Source organism: Pundamilia nyererei, unplaced genomic scaffold, assembly GCF_000239375.1.
Source record: "Pundamilia nyererei isolate P.nyererei 1_Seehausen unplaced genomic scaffold, PunNye1.0 scaffold00002, whole genome shotgun sequence".
In the NCBI taxonomy this organism is placed as follows: Eukaryota; Metazoa; Chordata; class Actinopteri; order Cichliformes; family Cichlidae; genus Pundamilia; species Pundamilia nyererei.
Window position 1 is genome coordinate 299,844 of NW_005187403.1, and position 21,711 is coordinate 321,554.

Below are 21,711 nucleotides of genomic sequence, written 5' to 3' on the forward strand. Positions count from 1 at the left end.
CTGCAGAGCTGATCTTGAATAGTGCGGTAAAGAATTAACTTGGTAGCTTGGTCTAGTAGCTTTGATGTAGAGCTCCTTAAATGTACTTTTAATAGGTGCGAACATTATTGTAGTTTGGTTCCCTATTTGGTAATGTCTTGGACATTATGGTTAGTGTGGCTTGTGATTCTAGTTCTTCAGATCTGGAGCAACCCTTTGATTTCTTCTATTATGAGGTTTAAGAATTTTTCCTTATAAAACCTATTTGCAAGAACAGATTTGCAACCTGGGGGAGATACCACTTGCACTCTTCTATATGCCAGTTACACTATTAGAAATCTCCAGCTATATCTAGCATTTTTACTAGCGTTTTCTTTTATCCTCCTTGAATTTGATCCAGGTTACTCATGTTGCTGGCTAGAGGAATTGGATTTGGTAAGGGTGTTGGTAACAGCTGGCTTGATGGATCAGCTGGCCATTTTATTAAATGGGATATGTTTTAATGTTGCGTTATTGTTAATAAATTATGATTTCTTTTAGATTAATTTCCAATGTCAAGGTGGAACACTGATTTTTTAAGAATGGGGGTGTAAAGCCCCTCTCACTCTCAAGAAATTCCTGGTCTGCTGTTACTGATGACTGGCATGGGAGGATCGTCAGCTAATGCAGCTCACCTCAGGCTATAAAAGTTGGCCCCGAAGAACTGTTAAGTCTGTCTCTTCCAATCCATCTTGCATCAATACATTGGTTATCTTTGTTTTTTTGGTTAGGTTATGTTGAATAGATTATCTTTTATTTAAGTAAACTTTTTGTGTGAACTCTTTCTTGGTTACCCACTTTGAGTCAATTCATGATAATAGAATATGTCACTTATTTCTTATTAAACTTATTCTGCCTTTACTTTTTTATGGTCACCTTTTATCTATTACTTATTTCTCAAAAAGCTTAAATTGGACTTAACTAGGTTAACTTTGTACGAGACAGTTGAAGGAGCTTGAAGAGCTGAATAGAAACAGTTTCATGTTTTACTCTGAAAAAGTATTTTTACTGAGTGTGTTCATGTAGGTTTTAATATAACGGGAAGTTAGGGTGAAACTAAATGTTTTTTATTCTTTTATTTCTTTGTTACTCAGACTAACTAACACAATTTGATAAGTCTCTACTCACGGTCCTTTTGGTGGCCCTCTTCATCCATAAAGATGTTGGTCTTCATGTTCCAGATGAACTGGTGGGCAAGAAGCTGAGACTTCTGGGCTGCCCACAGGATATATTCTCTCACGTAACCCATCTAAGCGAGATAGAGAGTAGACAAAGCTTATATTGGTATTATTATTATAGTTAATTATATCTCTCTCCTTTGCCTTTAGCAAAAACACAAATATCTCTCTTTTTTTTGGAAGGGAATATGATGAACTTCTTGTAGAAGGAAAAAAAATCTCCCAAGTTATCACAGAGTAGAGCATGGAATTTTTCGTCATGAAATCAGCAAAGGTGGAATTGTTAATATTACCTTGTCATAACGCAGAGCCTGAACAATCTGAGGAATGTAGAATAAGATGGCATCCTAGGAAGAACAATGAAGAACTATTAAGAAAGATTTGTTTTTATGAAGTTGTATCCTCCATCTTGGTGCTGTGACAGTGTTAAAGGAGGAACAAAGTAAGTTCTCCTCTGAAGTTGCTGTCATACATGAACTCAGGTCAAGACACTGCCTCATGATTCTCTCTCATGTGGCCCATCGGAAGCTTGTTTTATGCCGGGAACACTATACCCTATACTGCCAAAAGTATTCACTCAAATAATTGAATTCAGGTGATCCATGGCCAAATCAAGCACCTATGCATTCAGACGTCTTCTACAAACATTTGGGAAAGAATAGGTTGTTCTCTGGAGCTCACTTAAGTCCAGCGTTGTACCGTGATAGGATGCCACCTGTGCATTAAGTCCAGTTGTGAAATTTCCTCTCTACTAAATATTCCACCGTCAACCGCTTGTGGAAGTGATTGGGAATGACAACAATTCAGCTACAAATTGGTCAGCCACGTAAAATCACAGATTAGGGTCAGCAGATGGTGAGGCCCATAGCGCGGAGAAGTCGGCTTTCTGCTGAGTCAATCACTACAGACGTCCAAACTTCCCATGGCTTTCAGATTAGCTCAAGAACAGTGCACAGAGAGATTGGGAGAATGCGAGCCAATGCAAAGAATGCCACGACTGGAATCCAGAGCAGTGAGGATGTGTTTTCTGGAGTGACGAATCATGCTTCTCTTTCTGGCAATATGATTGACGAGTCTGCCAAGAGAACAGTATCGGTATTTGTCTGACTGCACTGTGCCAAATGTAAAGTTTGGTGGAAGCGGGATCATGGTCTGGGGTTGCTTTTCAGGAGCTGGGCTCGGCCCCTTAGTTAATATGAAAGGAACTGTTAATGCTTCAGCATACCAAGACATTGTGGACAATTTCATGCTCCCAATTTTGTGGAAACAGTTTGGGGATGACCCCTTCCTGTTCCAACATGACCACTGCAAAAAGCAAGGTCCAGAAAGACTTTTATGAGCAAATTTGATGTGGCAGAACTTGACTGGCCTGCACAGAGTCCTGACCTCAACCTGAACACCTTTGAGATGAATTAGAGCGGAGACTGTGAGCCAGGCCTTCTTGTCCAACATCAGTGTTTGACCTAACAAACGTGCTTCTGGAAGAATGGTCAAATATTCCCATAAACACACTGAAATCTTGTGGAAAGCCTTACCAAAAGAGATGAATTTGTTATAGCTGCAGAGGGCCAACATCATATTAAAACCTATGGATTAAGAATGGGACATCACTAAAACTCGTATGAATGTGAAAGCAGACGAGCAAATACTTTTGGCAATATAGTGTAACCGATAATTACTAAGCAATTCTTGGTGCAAATCCACATTGCTTTGTACAGGAGAGCTGGCAGTTTAAAGAAGACATTTTAATGTCTAATCCTTTTAAAAAGTTCAGCACATTAATGAAAGCAGCTTGAGTCAATGCCATGCTGAGCCCAAAAAACCCAAAAACAAATCTTGACCTACTGGAGGAAAAGAGCGTAGCACTTTAACCCCATACTGAGCAGTAAGGGGATGAGGAGGGTACATGCTGCTGAAGTAGGACAGACCAGTGGGCGGGTCAGCCGGAGCCCAACATAAGATGTGGCTCAACTCAGGGGAGTCAGCATCAATAGTGTGCCATGTCACCAGGAACTAAAGAAGGATAATTATATAACATACAGTCACATTAAACATATAAGATTTCCAAAATCAAGCTTTACAAGAACACCTGATCTCACCTTGACAGCCTCAGGCACATCACTGACTGCACCGGGGTCCAGTCTCACAAGTCTGGTCACTTCAGCAACAATGGCGTCATTCTTAAATCTGGAAAATAAGACATTTAAAATGAAAATCTACACTCTAGTACAAGAAGGATAGTCACACCTTTACATTAAGCACTGGTTTCTTCTTAGTCAGAATTTCGACTATTACAAGCAGCAGACCACAAGGAGGGATGTTGTGTCTTGACCTTTTTTAGTGGCAACATTGTTTTCAAAGCTTATTGTTATGTTTCGGTGTTGTCAGTTTTTTGTTTTTTTGCGTGACTGTCATGTATTTCCTGCTTTACTTTGAAAGTCTGTGTTATCTTAGTGTGTTCAGTTTACGTTTCCTTGTCTCGTCAGGTCTAATTTGCCCCAGTTGTGTTTCCCTCCTGTGGTCCATTCCCTGATTGCTCCTTCTATGTATTTAAGCCTTGTGTTTCAGTATGTCATGGTCGCGATCTCCCCCCGTGTTGTAAATAAATAGTTTGTTGTAAATAGCTGTAAATGGGTTTTGTCAATACTTTCGTTTTGAGACACTTCCGTTTTGGGAATTTGGTGGAGAGCCTTAGTGGGTTTTTTGTCGTGTGTTTTTTCCTTATTTTTATTTTCCTGCGTTGCACGCCGGTTGCCTAGGCCGGGGTGTAACATTATGTAGGGTGAGTCAAGTGATAGGCTGTTAGGTTTAATGTATGTGTTGTAGGTTGCCATTTAAAAAGCTACATAATGCCATTTAGAAAGCTAGAATGCTTCTGTTTGCTATCTAGGTAACCTACGCATATGACTACGTGCATGACATTGATAAGGGGAACAAGCAGCCTTGAGAAGAACAGATTCTACCAACGACAATCTGGGAGAGCTGCACTCCCATCATATAACCACACACAATGTATAATCATGCTTGCACAGCACAATCACCCTTTGTAACCAGTTATAGTAATTTCTCATAGGTAATACAGCATCAAGCTTTATGAATATCCATGTGTGTAACCAATAAAAACAACCTGCAGGGGGAAAGCAAGTTGAAGTGGGTTGGAGACAACTGCTTCCCTCTCGCGAGTGAAAACTTGAGCTCTATGTGACCTGGTTCCTGAGTGAGTTTATCCAGCAGTATCAGGGGTAAAACTCTGACAAAGGCCTTTAAGATGATTTGATCTATCTTATGCACAAAATGGACAGTTGGCCCTGATGACTCAGAACAGTGCTCTCATGGATTTAGTTAATGGGAAATTAAATGGCAAAAGCGGTTTAATACTCATTTAAACAAATGAGTTATTAGAGATTGTTCTTAGAGATTGGCCACCTTGTTGGTAATTGCATAGCCAGGTATGGAGCGATACTCCAGGCCAGGTTGACGTGGTCCTTCCACTGTTTCTCTGTCAGGCTGATGTATTTGGACCTCCAGTTGGCGATGCTTGTCTCCACTGACTGCTCTGTGGCAATGGCCAGCTCTTGTGTGGAGAGGGGGTTGTACCACGTTGTTAACCGTTCGATCTCACTAGCCTGGGTACACAAACCAGAGGTCAAGAGCATTAAGAAGGTTTTATCATGAACAGGCATCTTAAGTGCAGTCAAAACACTCATATTACTCACCAGTAATGCCAGCAACAGAGTCCTGCGTTTCATGTAGTATTTGTGAAGCTGCGTTCCTCTGTTACTTTTTTTGGATGTGCCTAGAAAAAGAAAAGGTACAAAAAGTCAGTCCATAAGTCCTTTATGGACTGACTTTTTGTACCTTAATGTCTCACAGACATTTCCCATCTGTGTTCGTCTCTTTGATTTGGAAAAGGTGATGGCTTGGATATTTCACCAGTTCAAAGTCTAGAGCAGTGCAGTCCAAATGACTGCAAGAGTTTTTGCTATATCAAAGATGCTTTTAATGTCCATATTTTCATTTTACATTTTATGATGCCACCCAGACCGAAAGGAAATGTCAGTCACACTCTTAAAACAAATGATATGACATTGTGATATGACACACTTTAGCAACATTTAAACTATATTTGATTATTGAAGGAAGTGCTATTATCAGTTTCAAAAGGCTCTTGAATAAAATATTCATTCTTTGTACTGTCCGAAACACTGAACCTAGGTTCTACCTGATTTTTTGGATGTAGTGGACATGCCACTCGACAGCGGGTACGTATTGATCCATCCCTGGCCAGTCTGTTGGGTGCGGGAGCTGGAATCCATGTTGCCCCTTAGATCAGCAGCGTTCATCACTGACAGGCTGTTCAAAGATGCATCCTGATTATCTGTTCAAATGCAAACAGAATCAGTGTGGCCATGAACGCAGTGGGTTACTCTCAGCACATCTACATCTGTGCTTTATTAAACTTATACAAGAGCGTTCCTTACACATAAAACAGTCACAAACAATATGAGCGATAATGAGGGAGTTGTTGAAGAGCGAGATGAACCATGTCACTTAGCCCTCTGCTGATGTCATGATCATGTATTTGAAATCGAGGGACTCCGGAGTAAATGTAGGTAGCCGGTGCACTGATACTGGATCGGATGCAAGTAATCTGAGCCAGAATTTGCACTGAGGACCTGAAGAGGTATGCTCTGTATGAGTATGAGACAATGTCTAGAGAGTATTTTAAATTCAGGGAATTTAAAATTAAAATAGAAAGTAGCTCGTCCACAGAAGGACTGGTAGCTCCCCTTACGATAAGGGTTCAGATCGCGCGAACAGGTGTGAAATGTGTGTGTTTAGTTAGTTAGTTTGTTTTAATCAATTGTAAATCATGCTTTTTATTTGTTTTTGTTTCTAATGTCTCTGTAAAGCACTTTGAATCACCTTGTTGTTGAATTGTGCTATACAAATAAATTTGCCTTGCCTTGCCTTGCCTTGCCTTGCCTTTTGTCAAGGTCTTTGGGTATGAAGAGGAAGGAAATTTCTTGGTTGGAAGAAAAAATATTTTTTCAATTTATGGTTTCTTTAAAAATGATCACTTGGGGGACTGGTGGGCTGATATGATGAGTAGTCATGCATGTTGACGCAGCTGACAAATTTGTGCTTTTCCTCACAGCTTCTAAATATTTAAGACAAAAACTGACTTAAATTTTATGGATCACAAAGTAGAGGAAATGAGTAAAGAAAGAGTAGAAAAACTGAGCATATGAGAGGAACCAAAATAAGAACGTTTAGGGAAAAGAGAAAAGAAAAGTAAATTAAATCAATATCAAAGATGCATATATCAGGAGGACTGTGAGGAAAAGCAATCTCAAATTTGACCCACGTAAAAGCATGCCCCTGCTGCAATGCAGTCGAAGCTCCACTGCTTTAGGCTTACTTAAGATAGATATTGGAGAAGTGCTGGACACGATAAGCGATCCAAATATCCCAGCAGAGAGCGTGCTCGGGGCTGGGGTAGTACCAAGCTCACCAGGTGGGACCAAATGAGATGCTGCCAGGTACTTCTTGTCAGACAGGATGCTGGCGTAAAAACGGATTATGATGCTGATGTCCTCACGGAGACGCTTGTCACCCTGGGTGGGGAACTTTGGAGCCACACTAGAAAGACAAAAACATTAAATGTCTCACTAGGGTTAGATTAGGGCTAATACTACCTAAATCCTGAATTAGGGTTAGGGCTAACCCTAAGGCTATCTTGGCTCTAAAGGTTGGAATGCTGGTTAACTTACTTCTTTGGTCCAGATTAAAAGAGCTCAACAAGTTAAAGACAGCGAGAATGACAGAGACCTGACTTTTGTTCCAAAATGGTTCAATTTTTTCCCCTTTTCATGCAGCACTTTTTCAAGTTTTACATTTTTTGTGATTGATTAACTGCCTTGCCAGTTGTTGGATGAATTGATGAATTGTCACTAGTTTATAGTTTATTTATAAGTTTTTACTTTACAACGTAATAATATATAGGATGGTTTAAAAAGTTTCAATGTAAATTTAATTACAAACAATAACAGAATACAAATAAACAAAAGCTAGGAGGTTGGGTGAAAGATTGAAGACAGACATGCTGAAGTTAGCATGCTAATCAGCTAGCACTGAAAAATGTTAACTTGTTGTAAGCCTAGATTTGATTGAAGAAGAGCAAGCATCTGAGTCTGACTACCTGAAGTAATCAAAGGCAGTAGAGTAGATCTTCTCCCGGAGCACATTTCTTACAGTTGCATTGGTGACGACGTCAGAGTGGAGCAAAGCCAGACCAAGAGTGAGCAGCCTAGAGCACAGAGAAAGATGGTTTTCATAGAGGAAAGAGATTTTGTATAAGCACACCATAAATACTATGTAAACACTGTGACTGGTATATACCTGAAGCGAGGTCCAATGGCAGCTACATGGCGGTTGAGGCTACTCTTAGCCCCACCAACATCTAGAGACAGAGAGCGCTGCATCAAACTGCCAAAGATTTCCACTTGATCTGCACTGGAGTATTTTGCGATCTCAAATCTCTGGACCAGAAACTAGTTGAACAGGGAGACACAGAACAAGGCGAGAATTTAAAAAGAATTGACTAACAAGGTAACACATAAACAACTCAAGCAGATTGGCACTTCCTCCAACCTCTATCCAGACATGGTGAGGGGTGACATTTGGAGGGCAGGGGATGGGCTGGCTTTCCTCTGAGGCAGCGAGAGGATCAGCCTCCACCTGAGCATCCGAGAACAAGCCCATCTTCAGCTCCACAGTCATCTGCCATGCTCCTGCCATCTCTCGCATGAACTAAGCGGGCATACAGGATACTGACACTATGTATGCAATTCAAGTATGCCGACAAGAGAGAGAGAGGTTTTTGTTTGTTTGAGTATATGTACCGGTACTTCCACTCCTACACGTGCCGCCAGCAGCCACTCCCAACAAGCAATTGCTGTTTCCATACCATGTTCTGTAAACATCTTGAGTGGAGACCAGCACAGGTGGTGCAGGAGCTGAGGATCACAATCTACAGGCAATTCAGGAGAGAAAATGCCACCCCACCCCCCAAAAAAGAGAGAGACATGAATTTGATACCAACATCATCACTTATAATACCAAAATACCAAAGTAAATCATAAAGGAAAATAACCTTTGGTGCTAATGAGCAAGGCAGTCAGTTTGAACATGGCCTCAGTAAAAGCCTCAGGCTGTGCAGAGTCTAATGCTTCTCCCAACTGTTTAATCATCAGTCGGCCCAAATCAGACTGTCCCCGGACTGCCTGGGCAAAGTGGATCATGCCTGATACCTACAAATGAAAGAGAACATTTATGAGTATGAAAAATGTATCTAATAAACAGATGTTATGTTTCCAAAATCTGCCTGCATCGTATTCTGGTTTCACTCTGGCACCGTTATGAGCCCTTCAAGATTTCAGCATTCACCAAACAAAATTTCAGAAGGATCTGTGTTTTTTTCAACCAAAATAATGTGGCCATGATCACTAACGCAATAGCTAACGCAGTCCAACTTTTCCCCCTTTGATTACATTACAGAGATCTCTGGACCATTAGATCAGGTACTGGTCCATTAGAAGTGGCCATTATCCACAGTGTGATCAACAATGGCCACCGACAACTCAACTAGATTTTGGAACCTCCAGGATCAAAAATTAAGCCAACACATAAATGCCAAAAAACAGCCTCCAGATCTGTCTAGTAGTATTGCTTGTGATGTTAATTATACTAACAACTTACCCAATGAATTAAACTCCAGTATTTTACTGGCATGTTACTTTGTTGTAGTTACTCTAGCAAGTATATGTTCCTGTGTTGTGCACTCTTAACTAAGGCTGTTAGCATTAGCTGATCATTTCTCAGGCCACCCTTTTCATGACAATATCACCCCTTCACACTTTTGGGGGGGGGGGGGAGAGAATCTACCAGAGGTGGAGGATGGACTCAATCTGGGTGACTTCTATTGTCTTATGTAGTTTGGGACTGATTGTTGGAGTAGGTGTAGTTTTTCCTTTGCTGTGGAGTCAGGTGGGCCACCATGGGCTGCGTGGAGCTTGGTGCTGCTGCTGCCATGGACCTCCGTCTGATGGGCCTAAACCTGCCTGTCCTTGGTATATTTCGGGGAACAGGGGTGCCTATGGGGGTTAGCGGTTGGTACCCCAAAGTACCTCCTCTCTGGCTTCAGGGGGGGGGGAGTACTTTGGCCACCCCGATCCTTTCCTCCCCATCCCTAATGGCTTCTCTCCTCCCACTTCATCACACCAACACACATGCGGGGCCTTGGGGTGCATCACTGAGGTTCAGGTTTCTCTTCCTCTCCCTCTGTTAACTTTCTCCCCAACTTCTCTTTCTTTTTTTTTTCTCCATCCCCCAGTCTTTTAGTGAATATGGGTTGTAATATTTATTGTGACTTTACCTCTCCAGCGTATCTGTTCCTGAGATTGAGGGAGGCCATGAAGTTTGAGTAGTCCTTTTTCACACAGGCTGGCCTCTCAGTTAGTTGAGTGGACTAAAGGAGAAAGTGACAAAGAAGAGCCTAATAAACCACGCTGTTACTATAAGCATAAACTGTTACTAATAAAAAACAGTCATAACTCATTTGTGCTCAACGTGACATGACAGTTACCAGAACAAAAGTTTATCTGTCAAGTGTGAATAGAGTACTGAATAACTTGTTGCAGATTTGCTAACCCTATTGTGTAAACCAGAGCACTTTATATTTTAGGTCATATTTTATGCACTACTGACATTTTAATGTAATAAAACAGATTTAACGATTCACGTGCATAGTTGTTCAGTTGAAGACAAACAAAAGCAACAGAGTTATTACACACAGCAATGTTACCTTTACAATGACAGAAGGTTTATTTGATGAAGGTTTTTAAATCACATTTCTGCACTAGGATCAGTCCATAAAGAAAACTTAAATGGCAAAACTCTCCCAAAATCACTAATAATGTACTCTGATAATTAATATATTAAAATATCTAAGAAAACAAAGAAAAAATTCATGTGACTGAATGCACTGCCACTAATGCTAGGGCAACTTTGAGTGTAAACATCTGCACAGACAACATGCTATCACAAAGCTAACAAACAACCCAGGGTGATGTAAAAGTTGAGTACATGCCAGCCAAAAAAACACAACCAGAACCTGATTGTGTTATCTGCAACAGATAACAAAAGCTGATATAAGGAGTCAGGCTTGCAGTATTGCAGCCTTCATTTCTATCTGTACATGTTTCTGGAGAAAAATCATTGTAAATGCATTTTAATATTAAAAGATAACCAGAATAAATTTAAAAAAATAGAGTTTTTAAATAATGACTTCATGACTTCATAAAAACTGTGTTCTGTATTTCTGTCCAAAACTAAAATTTGTTTTATCTGAAACATGTTAGTATGAAAATGATGCACAAATAAAATCAGGCTGGGGGAAAATATTTTTGGAGCACTGTATGTATGCCCTCCTTATGATAGGATTATGTACTGGTGTGTGGGACCGTTATCTCAGGTTCACATGGCTGACTGATAGTTATTTATTTCAGGTGATGTTATGGAGTAACTCAAAGGTAATGTAATAAGTAGTGTAGAGTAGTGTAGTAGTAGTGTTGTAAAAGCTCACCTTTCAGAACACTCACTTCACCAGATGCGCCTTGTTTCTTTTCCTCACCTTTGATTGGGTGTGGTGCTTTCCCTTAATTGCACTCGCCTGTCACTCGTTATATAAGGACTGCACTCACCTACAGCTCACTCTTTCTTCACTCCCACATGAGGTGGCAGCTGAGGTGAGTTTCTGTTTGAGTCTCCTGAGTTTATGTATTATTTTGAGTTACTAAGTTACTTAAATCACACTTTATTTCCTTTCAGAGATAGCAGTCCGTGTGTCTTTCCTTCAATTCATTCAATAAAACGAAAAACCCTGCAAGTGATTACTGACTGTTCATTCTCATTCTGACCGGATGAGCCCATGATGGTAACAATCTCCAACCTCCTCTGAACCTTCCTCCAAAACAAGTAGAGAAATTACTACTAAAATAACAAAACATGTAACTTTTTTTTTTGTAGCAACCCCAACACTTGAATTTGTAAAAATGATGAGTGTATCACCCACCCCAAGTGTGGTGCTCTGCCTGTTGTAACCAGCAAAGTGCAGGATGCTTTCTGTGGCCATGGCTAGGCCTGTGTGCTGGGAGAGGCCTGATACCCAGTTCTGATGTTTGTTTAGATACTCCTGAAAAGACCAGGTAAAGCACAGTGGTTTAAAGCATGTTTAAGGCAACATGTGGAGTTTTGCATGTTACAGACTAGAATGTTTCAAAATAAATGTTACCTGTAGGTGGGATTTGGTCACAGATGGAGCCCACTTCATAGCCTCTTTAAGAATTTCTCCACAGCGTGCTGCAAAATCCTTCACTATGCTCTAGAACCAAAGAGACAATAGGTCTTTTATATATGAGAAAAAAAAATCTACTACATAGACAATACATTACAAAAATCTATTATCTAATAGTGCTTGCTCATAGGGGGTCATATGATTGTTGGGTTTTTCTCTGTATCTATTATTGTAGGATCTACTGTACAATATAAAGCGCCTTGAGGCGACTGTTGTTGTGATTTGGTGCTATATAAATAAAATTGAATTGAATTAATACATATATAGGGGAAAGAACTGAAAAACACAAATCATAAGTAAAGCAACATTACCTCTCTGGCTTCATACGTGTCTGGGACAGTGATTCTGTATGGTGTATCTGGGATGTCATAATAAGGCTGGTCTTTATGAATGTCCTGCAATAGATCCAAATTATACAGCATAAGTCATGGTATACAAATGCAGTATAACAGTCTTAATGATCATCACATACTGCACTGAGTGAGAGGGAAAGAGTCTGCAGAATGTCCAACATAGTCTTCAGCACACGGCCACTCCACAACAAGTGGGGGAAACTAAGTAGAGAGAAAATACAGTCAATTAGGAACCTGCTTTTGTACAGTTAATGTGACTCTGGGTGATATTTTAAGTAAATTAACATGTGCATCAAGTAATGCTCACGTTTCAGCCAAGCCAGACAAGTATTTGTCAGCCACTCTACGGATCCTTTTGTGGATGTGGTTGAAGTTCACCAGGAGGAACTGAGCGTGGCGTTCAAGCTCCTCCTCATGGGCTTTGGTTTTTGGCTAAAAGTGTGACATTATGTAATTTTATTGTAGAATATTTTCAAGATTATGTCATTAAAATAGTTTACAGTGATATACATGACATGAAACTGAGAAAAGCAGTAAATCCTCACATTTGAGAGCTGGAAATTCACTTTCACCGAATTGCTTCTGTAAATCATGTAAAGCAACTCTATTGGAGTCCAAAAATAAAATCTAAATCTAAAATCAGTATATCAGGAGTCCTTTAAGACTACAATTGGGAACCTTTCTAAGTGTAGTTTATGTGTACAGTAGGTCATTTATTTTTGATTTGTTTCTCCCTGGAGAGCAAAGTCAGAAAAGAAAAACTGAATCAGTTTGACTGCAGTCTATACGCAATCTGGTTGGGTGCTTGTCTTTTAACTGCAGTGTTTTTCTATTAACTGTGTGTTCTATTTGAGATGAGTGACTAATATTGATTTAATTGGGTCCTGTCTACTTTTGTTCCACAGCCAACATGTTTTTAAATGTTATATGATAATCTTCCAGTGCTCCTGCAGTAGTTTTTGGATCTGATGCTTATGACTTCAGCTTTGCTTAATGTTATCTAACTGTTACAAAACATTTGATTTACAACTGAGTCTCGAGATGGACCTTTACTGTATGTGAGGGGTTATCAATAGCACACCTAAAACACCCAAATTGTTAAATCTGTGCAGTTTATCTTCTGTTTTGGTTAAGGGTAAGAACCCTGTCTTATGGAGGAGAGTGTGACGGCTGCATGGCTGGTGTTGGTTTTCTGTGTCTATTCCAGGTAATTGGTGGGTGGCGCTGACCCAGTTTAGGACGCAGCACACCTGAGCAGATGGTGCTGAGGAAAATCAGTCCTGTGGGCTGACTCTTCTCTACTCATATCCTATCCCCTTGTTTGCTGACTGGTAAAGCACTCATACATTTTCCCTGCAATCAGACACTGCATATATACTGAAAACCAGTATTTGTTTTTTTATTTAAAAAAATCATTTAACAGCAACCTAATGCTATGTATGATCGCCCTTTTTTGACACATTCTTTTGAGTCAGGTCATGACAAATAATATGTATTTAACCAAAGAACACATTGAATAATAAAGTAAAGATATAAATGCACTTAAGAAATACTTTGACTTCTAACATCTTACTTACTTTTTCAGCCATCATTTGCAGGAAGACCTCAAAAACCTTGTCGCTAACAGCAATCACACACTGCATCATACCTGAAAACATTTGAATGTGCAGAATAAATGATTGCCAGTAAATTGGTATTTTTCAATGTTTTTTTTTTAGTTGTTCTTACCAGATTTATCCTTCTGTATTGCTCTGTCCTCAAAGTATCGAAACATAACCTGAAAGCGGTCCAAGTCCAGAGAATGCAGCATCCTAACAGATGTGAGAAAAACAAACCAGAATAAAGCTTAGATATATATACTAGTCAAGTTTTATTTGTCTAGTACAAACTGGAGAAGATGTGCATGAGATTTTATATTTAAAAATAAATAAATAAATCTCATGCTGGCTTACCTCATATACTCCAATCTGTAAACAGACAGCAAATATGTGGACATGGCAAAGTCCAGCTTGTTGATGAGAGCAGCCACCTCTGGAGGAGGATCCAGCAGGTTGATGATGGTACTGCGTAGATCATTCAGCTCTGCCTGGAATTCAACAATCAATCAAAAACTAGTGCCAGCAGGTAAACTACAAAATATCTGGGTGTTTGTCTGCATGTGGGCATTCTCATACCGGAGTGACAGTATCATTCTTCAGGGCAGAGTTGTACTGCAGCTCTGAGCGTAAAGGTTCTCCACTGGGAAACGTGAGCAACGGTGATTTGGTCGCTATCTCACAAACCCCTTCATACCACTCCTCTGGCCACAAACCTAAACATTTCAACAGCAGCAAATTTAGGATTTACATCTTTAAAATGAATGGTGTCATGTGAGTAAATGTCCAAATGGTTAATCTCATCCACATATTACTGTATTTTTCAAAGCTTCCTTACTAACTCACTAACAAATATATCACCCAATGTCTGTTAGAAAAAAAAAATTAGAAAAATAAAAACTTTGACTCCTTGGAAGCAAAATGTGGTTTGAATCATATCTAGCTAGCACGGTTAAATTTGTTCATGTAAATAGGGTGTCTTCTTCATTATGGAGTTCCCCAGGGTGCTATGCTGGGACCCGTTCTATATACGTTATATATTCTTCCCTAAAGCTGTATTTTTAGAAGGCATAGCATATATTTTCATTACTATGCAGATGAAACTCAGCTTTATCCATCCATCCATTTCCTTCCACTTATCCGAGGCTGGGTCACGGGGGCAGCAGCCCAAGCAGAGAAGCCCAGACCTCCCTCTCCCCAGCCACCTCCTCCAGCTTATCCGGGGGAACACCAAGGCGTTCCCAGGCCAGCCGAGAGATATAATCTCTCCAGTGTGTCCTGGGTTTGCCCCGGGGCCTCCTCCCGGTGGGACATGCCTGGAAAACCTCACCCAGGAGGCGCCCAGAGGAAATCCTTGTCAAATGCCCGAACCACCTCAGCTGGCTCCTTTCGATGTGGAGGAGCACCAGCTCTACTCTGAGCCCCTCCCGAATGGCCGAACGTCTCACCCCATCTCTAAGGGAGAGGCCAGCCACCCTTCGGAGGAAGCCCATTTCCACCGCTTGTATCCGCGATCTCGTTCTTTCGGTCACTACCCACAGTTCGTGGCCATAGGTGAGGGTAGGGACGTAGATCGACCAGTAAATTGAGAGCTTCGCTTTTACACTCAGCTCTATCTTCACCAAAACAGACCGGTACAGCGTCCACATCACTGTAGCCGCTGCACCAATCCGTCTGTCGATCTCCCGCTCCCTTCTCCCATCACTCATGAACAAGACCCCGAGAGACTTAAACTCCTCCACTTGGGGCAGGGTCTTGTCCCTGACCCGGAGTGGGCACTCCACCCTTTTCTGGCTTTATCTATCTAATATATTTCATCTATCCAAAGCAAAAATGACACACACAAAATTTGTTTAACTGCAGAAATGTCTTAAAGACATAAACCTGAAATTCAGATGAAACAAAAAAGGTTGCTGTACTTGGCCCTAAAAACCTTTGAAAAATGGTGTCTCTCCAGATACTTACTTCGGATAATATTAACTTGTCCTCCAGTAATACTGTGAGGAATCTTCACATAATTTTTGATTAGGATAATTCTTAATAAATAAATAATAAATATTTTGGACTGCTTCCTGGCATTTGCATTGTATCTCTAAAATTCAAAACATCCTGTCACAGAGTGATGGTGCTTGACTAGTTTATGTATTTACTATTTCTAGGATGGACTATTGTAATTCATTATTATCAGTTTGTTTTAAAGGCTCCCTGAAAAGGCTTTAATGGATCCAGACTGCTGCAGCGAGAGTAGTGAAAGGGACAAGAAAGAGAGAGCCTATTTATCCCATTTGTTATCTTTGCTGGCTCCTTGTTAATCCAGAATGAAATTAAAAATCCTCCTCCTCATATACAGGCCTTGATATACTACCTTTTCACCGCAATAGAGCACTAGGGTATCCTAGGGTATTTAAAAGTAAAATAAGAGGCAGAGACCTCAGCTCTCTATGGAACCAGCTTACAGTTTAGATATAGCAGACAGAAATCTTCTCTAGTTTTAAGTACTGTATATGCTTTAAAAAAAGGGAAAGTTTTAAGCTTATAGTTAGGTGAGTCTGAACATTCCCTTAGTTATGCTACAAAATGCCTAGGCTACTAGCGGGTTCCCATTATGTTTCTTCTTCACTCACAGCTTTTCATTGTCTATGTGTATATAAACCACTTTGTGGAAGAGAGCCAGAGTTCAATAGTAACTAATGATTAAATCCAGTGTGTCCTTTGTCCTATTTCTTTCCCCTCATCCCCAACTGTTCACAGCAGATGGCTGCCAATCCCTGAGCCTGGTTCTGCTGGAGGTTTCTTCCTGTTAAAAGGGAGTTTTCCATCCCACTGTTACCAAGTGCTTGCTCATAGAGGGTTGTCCGATTGTTCCGGCTTTCTCTCCATTATTGCAGGCTCTTTCCTTTACAATATAAAGTGCCTTGAGATGGGACAATCACCGCACCACTAGCACTGTTGCTTCACAGCAAGAAGGTCCTGTTTGATTCCACCTATCCTGGCCGGGGCCCTTCTGTGTGGAGTGTGCATGTTCCCTGTATTTGTGCGAGTTCTCTCCAGGTACTTCTGCTTCCTCCCACAGTCCAAAGACATGCAGTAAGTGAGGTTAGGTTAATTGGTAATTCTAAATTTCCCATAGGTATGAATGTGAATGCCCCTGACAAGGATAAATGGAAGAAAATGGATGAATGGATAAATAAAAATAAAATTAAATATATAAAGAATAAGGGGTGGATTAAGACTTTTGCACAGTACTACATTTAATCCTAAAAAGAAGCTACAGATATATGAATTCATTAAGGCTTTTATAATAAATTAAAGATAATGGTGATTCCAGGAATAAAAAAATGTTTGCTTGAAAACTTTCCCACAAATTCCCACTGCATTTCCTAATTTAAAACAGACTGATATGATGAGACTACTAAAATAAATGGGAGACAAAATAGTAAAACTGACATTTTACAGGACTAAGGATGCAAAACAGAAATAGAGCTACAAAAATTTCAGTTTGCTTTACTGTGATAAAACAAACAAAATTTTGATATTTCTGATATTTTTGTACACAACACAACAGAAATAAACAACTCCTTCTACCTGAACCCTCCACAGCAAATCCCATGACTACGGAGTAGAGCCAGAAGTCTCTAAAGAGCTTCTGCAGGCGTGGCTTTGCCTCCTTGATTGGTGGTAGCCTCTTTGTCAGCTAAAAACAGAAGAAGAGGAGGGATAACAGACCTTTTAAAAGTGCTAGGTTTACACTAACTCTGAATTATCAAAGATTATATGATGAAAATACACAAATCACTTACCACTGCAATGACTGGAATAAGGACTCCAAGATTTCCGGCACTGCTTGATGCCTGAAGGTACAGAGCTGAATTAGCCACTTGAAAATAGACTACCACTTTATTTAATTAATGAGTTAACTACATTAAATATTTTCTACACAAGCAAAAGTTTCAGTGTTTAACAAATTTATTAAACACCCTAGCATAAAAAAAAAAACAAGAAACCTGTAAATTCCCATGCTAATAAAAATATTAAAATTTGAAAAATGTAATTTATGGAGCACTGTAAAAACTATAAAGTCAGGGGGGTTGGGATCTGAAGGAAACTAAATACAGTGTGACTTAACAGCTACTATATGCATCACCTATGTTTCCTGGCTCTAGCTGCAGGAAAACTGTAAAAATCGGAATCATTTCCCAATTATAGTATGCTGTTATCTTATGAAAGCAGATTGCCAAGAAAATGAAGCAAAGCCATTTAAGGTAAAAACTTCCTCTTGCATGTGTTGACTTCACTTGACTTGTTTGACCTTATACCTAACTACCCTATGTTGTTTTTAGTTCCACTTGTGTTGTTTTTCCTTCCCATTATACAGGAATGTGCAATGTGAGTGTGTGCCATACCTTCAGAGTTGGGCCCTTGTCTGAGGCCCTTTCACTGGCTCGCTTGCCTTCTAAGCCCAGCTGAACAAAGAGTTCTAGCAGGTTGACTAGCAGCTCGTCAACCATATGCTCAGCCTGAAGGTTTGCTGCTATGTTACCCAGTGCATTTATAACAGCCAAGGAACAGTGTCTGCAGAAAGAGGAAGGAACATTTATGTACGAGATAAGCAGTAGCACATGCGTTTCTGTAACAGCGGGGTATGGTTCACATTCAGGCTCCCATAAGAGAATTGATACAGTTTTTGCTTGCTGATGCTCAAGATGGAGAAAAAAAACCAAAAGAAAACTCAGCTGCATTGAAGCTTGAAATAAACATTTGAATGCTAACACAGGACTGTAGAGCAAGTGGCCAACACTTGCACTGAAATGACAATAGTAAAGAAAAAAACATGACGCCAATGTGAACAAGCAAAACCATAACACCAGGGGGGGAAAAAAAATGCTCTTTTAAGACTAAAATTCCTCATCTGCCCTATAAGGTGATTCTTACCTGTATCCGTGATCTTTGTAATCTTTGGTAGAGTAAACCATGGAGCTTGCCTTGACACTGATCTGCTGGAATAAATTCCAAACTTCCTGGTAGATGTATTGCTAAAGTGGAAGGAAAAAGAGAAAAAAAACCACAAAGTTCCCCTTCAAAAATAAAAATTACACTTTAAAAAGGTTAGATTTGGGTCTAATATCACTGCATATGATGTCATATACTGTCCTTCCTCTGAAAAAGAAAGCATACCACAGAAGCTTGATTCCCTTGTATAACTCACAATTGTGCGTAAGTATTAAAAGGAACTGCACTGCAGTGGTTTAAATCACAGAGATTCCTATGATTCCAATTTCTTAATATAATTAGGAAGCCTTCTTCACATGCAAAAGTTAGTAATGGAGTTCCACAGGGTTCTGTGCTGGGAACCAAATCTGTTAACATCATACATGCTTCCCTTGGGCATTATTATTGTAAGACACTGCTATGCAGATGATACCCTAGTTTTGTTTAGCCATGTCTTACCCTACAATATAAAGTGCCTTGAAGCAACTGCTGTTATGAATTGGCACTTCATAAATAAAATTGCATTCAATTGAATTACTCTAGAAGCTTGAAGTTCTAAGACACATGAAGTTTGAAGATAAACACTCACATTCCCTGTGATGACCATGCAGCCAAGTTGGTCTATGATGAGGACATCAAGCTGGGAGGGAGGCTGGCAGAACTTCTGCTGCAGAATCTGAAGGATGGGCTCCATTACTCGGGGGGTGTCCCGTAAGGCCACAGCAATGTGACCCAAAGCCCTGATTGTGTGGTCTGGAATCAAGTGAGCATCCCTGTGGGGCAATATCTTGGTTATTTTAACTTCACAAGTCAAGAGCAGAGTATAATTTCGGTGAGAGGCTTACTTGTCATTTTCCTGATAGATATAAAGACGATTAGACAGACTGGCGAGAAAAGCTTCAACAATGACATTATCCATAGTCAGGCCAGCTTTAAGGCACCTGAGAGCAGAAGGAAAGACTGGGAGTGAAGGCTTTGTTGACAATGACATGTACACGCAAGTGGGATGGGTTTCGTTCAGCAATGCCTTATATTAAGGGGAAGCACGTTGTACACCTGTGTGGATTCACAGTGGACATTTATCATTGTTTTTAAACACACTTTCATCTCTTTGTATGTTATAACTTCAGAGTTTTCCACAGCTTGCTGACAGACCAACAACAGCACAAGCAAAAATAGCCCACATACTGGTCTTGATGCATGCTCAATCATCCAGAATCAACTTTTGGAGAGCACACATACTGGTTATAACACATATTTTTAGCACTACCCACATTTAACAAAACAGATGCTCTCTGCAGATAGACAAGGAGTCTGCAGGTTCTATGCACTACAACTGCTGAACCATTATTTCTCCTTCATAAAAACTCTGTGGGAGTAAATTGGATCTTAAACGGTTCTATTTATGAAGACTTCTGTGAACCTGTTATTTATACTGTTTTCTTGCAAACTGGAAAATGGAAAGCTCCAGTGCCTAATGTACCTGTGGGGGAACTCACCTGCAGATGTTATCAATGGAGATGTCCCGAAGCTGCTCATACATGGAGGGCTGGCTCTTCTTGCTCGAATGGGTGCTGAGTGTTGACTGGGAATGTTCATTGGTCACATGAATCTTTATTTCACTACCACCTTAAACAAAATCATAATCTTGTAAGAACACATTAAACTGGAAGGAACACGGTTGGCTGGCTGGTAGTGGTGGAGCATGAGTTACCTGGGGTGTACTGGCTGTGATATTTGTACAACTTCACCAAAACAGGAGAGGGCACCACCAAGAAGTCTCTCAGGGATGTGGTAACAGAGTGGGCCACCACTGGAAAGCGTTCACACAGACGACCCAACCCCTGAACACAAAAAGTATTTCTAAATGTGCATTTGTAATAATAATATTTGCATTCCTCCCAGGTTTACAGCTATTTACTGTGAAGAAAGCAGGAGAAACATTCCAACAGGACAGCCACAATAGATGTTACTTTAAAGCTTTTAATTTCTGATTTGATACAGTCTGTGATTACCTAAAGCATCAGTGATAACCCAGAAAATCAAGTACCACTAGGTTTCAGAAATTTGTCATCAACACCAAACTACTGATCGTTATAGCTCTAATGTGAGCATCTTAGCCCAATTTCAGCATTGTCAAAATTCTCCTGCTATACCTCAGAAGTATAAACCATACTGATTGGCTTGAAAAGAAAAGAAAAGAAAAGAAAAGAAAAGAAAAGAAAAGAAAAGAAAAGAAAAGAAAAGAAAAGAAAAGAAAAGAAAGAAAGCACTAATCTGTCAAAGAGAAACAAAATCTTAACAGGACACAACACTTTTCTACTCCTGCTCCCACATCATTTTCTTCCCTCTCTGGTAGTTCTTTACCTGTAAGCAGCAAATCAGGAGGGGCATGTGAGCAATGATGACTTTACTGGATGTCTTTGATTGCAGTTTCTCTGAGAGCTTGGTGCAAAGATTCTCAGCTCCTGGCAAACAAACAAAAAAAGGTTTACAATCAAGATTATCGAGACTGATTACTCACTGTTGGACTAAGATACAGGAAGCAAGACTTACCCTGCTCCTCAGTAACAGCCCACACCATGAGGTCCACACAGGCGGCATTAGCCTGACAGCGCAGTTTGAGTGGGCTCAGTTCACTCTGGAGGTACTCAACATCATGAAGAATCCTTTGCAGCTCTGACTGGCTGCTGCTAAACTGCTCCAGTACAAAGTCATGAACCTCCTTCACATAGTCTGTCTGAAGTTCTGACAGAAAACAAATTATGTTTGTATTATTATTATTATTATTATTATTATTATTATTATAGAGACATTAGGGAAGGAGAAATTGTGATTTTGTTATTGAATAATATAAAAAGCACTTATTGTAAAATCCAGTGTTAAAAAAATACTTAATTTTAACAACTCCAAAATCAGCTAAAGCTATCAACAGAACATAAAGAAAAGTCTCCTATTTTCGAAAGCAGCAGTACTTTCATCTAACTCCATTTTGAACCATGTCATGGTTGCTGACCTCTAGTGGCTCTCCCTCTGTGAGAGTTTTTTTTCTCTATGTTACAGGTCTGCCAGTGAGCAAATCATCCAGGTTGTGCTGTGAGCTAGAGTGGTTTGGGCAGCAGGCTTTAGTGTGTGTGTGTGTGTGTGTGTGTGTGTGTGTG

General features: G+C 40.1%; 1 protein-coding gene across 2 annotated transcripts in view; it reads right to left on the reverse strand.

Moving 5' to 3' along the window:
- Window positions 1–21,711, reverse strand: part of pi4kaa (phosphatidylinositol 4-kinase, catalytic, alpha a) — a 38,659-nt gene that overhangs the window by 8,185 nt on the left and 8,763 nt on the right. Inside the window, exons 11-43 of one of the 2 annotated variants that reach the window (XM_005720017.1) lie at window positions 21,107–21,298; window positions 20,918–21,018; window positions 20,265–20,394; window positions 20,050–20,179; window positions 19,396–19,491; window positions 19,140–19,323; window positions 18,494–18,594; window positions 17,965–18,133; window positions 17,362–17,412; window positions 17,147–17,255; window positions 14,141–14,277; window positions 13,919–14,052; window positions 13,695–13,777; window positions 13,544–13,614; window positions 12,274–12,398; window positions 12,086–12,167; window positions 11,925–12,008; window positions 11,551–11,640; window positions 11,332–11,451; window positions 9,634–9,726; window positions 8,353–8,509; window positions 8,102–8,229; window positions 7,851–8,009; window positions 7,599–7,750; window positions 7,399–7,506; window positions 6,712–6,839; window positions 5,419–5,574; window positions 4,913–4,992; window positions 4,623–4,822; window positions 3,296–3,383; window positions 3,042–3,209; window positions 1,490–1,543; window positions 1,147–1,267 (exon numbers count right to left, since the gene is read on the reverse strand). In XM_005720017.1, coding sequence (XP_005720074.1) covers window positions 1,147–1,267; window positions 1,490–1,543; window positions 3,042–3,209; window positions 3,296–3,383; window positions 4,623–4,822; window positions 4,913–4,992; window positions 5,419–5,574; window positions 6,712–6,839; window positions 7,399–7,506; window positions 7,599–7,750; window positions 7,851–8,009; window positions 8,102–8,229; window positions 8,353–8,509; window positions 9,634–9,726; window positions 11,332–11,451; window positions 11,551–11,640; window positions 11,925–12,008; window positions 12,086–12,167; window positions 12,274–12,398; window positions 13,544–13,614; window positions 13,695–13,777; window positions 13,919–14,052; window positions 14,141–14,277; window positions 17,147–17,255; window positions 17,362–17,412; window positions 17,965–18,133; window positions 18,494–18,594; window positions 19,140–19,323; window positions 19,396–19,491; window positions 20,050–20,179; window positions 20,265–20,394; window positions 20,918–21,018; window positions 21,107–21,298 — 3,981 coding nt within the window. Of the gene's footprint in view, window positions 1–1,146; window positions 1,268–1,489; window positions 1,544–3,041; window positions 3,210–3,295; window positions 3,384–4,622; window positions 4,823–4,912; window positions 4,993–5,418; window positions 5,575–6,618; window positions 6,840–7,398; window positions 7,507–7,598; window positions 7,751–7,850; window positions 8,010–8,101; window positions 8,230–8,352; window positions 8,510–9,633; window positions 9,727–11,331; window positions 11,452–11,550; window positions 11,641–11,924; window positions 12,009–12,085; window positions 12,168–12,273; window positions 12,399–13,543; window positions 13,615–13,694; window positions 13,778–13,918; window positions 14,053–14,140; window positions 14,278–17,146; window positions 17,256–17,361; window positions 17,413–17,964; window positions 18,134–18,493; window positions 18,595–19,139; window positions 19,324–19,395; window positions 19,492–20,049; window positions 20,180–20,264; window positions 20,395–20,917; window positions 21,019–21,106; window positions 21,299–21,711 lie in introns of both variants that reach the window. The other variant, XM_013909855.1, reaches the window with a different exon arrangement.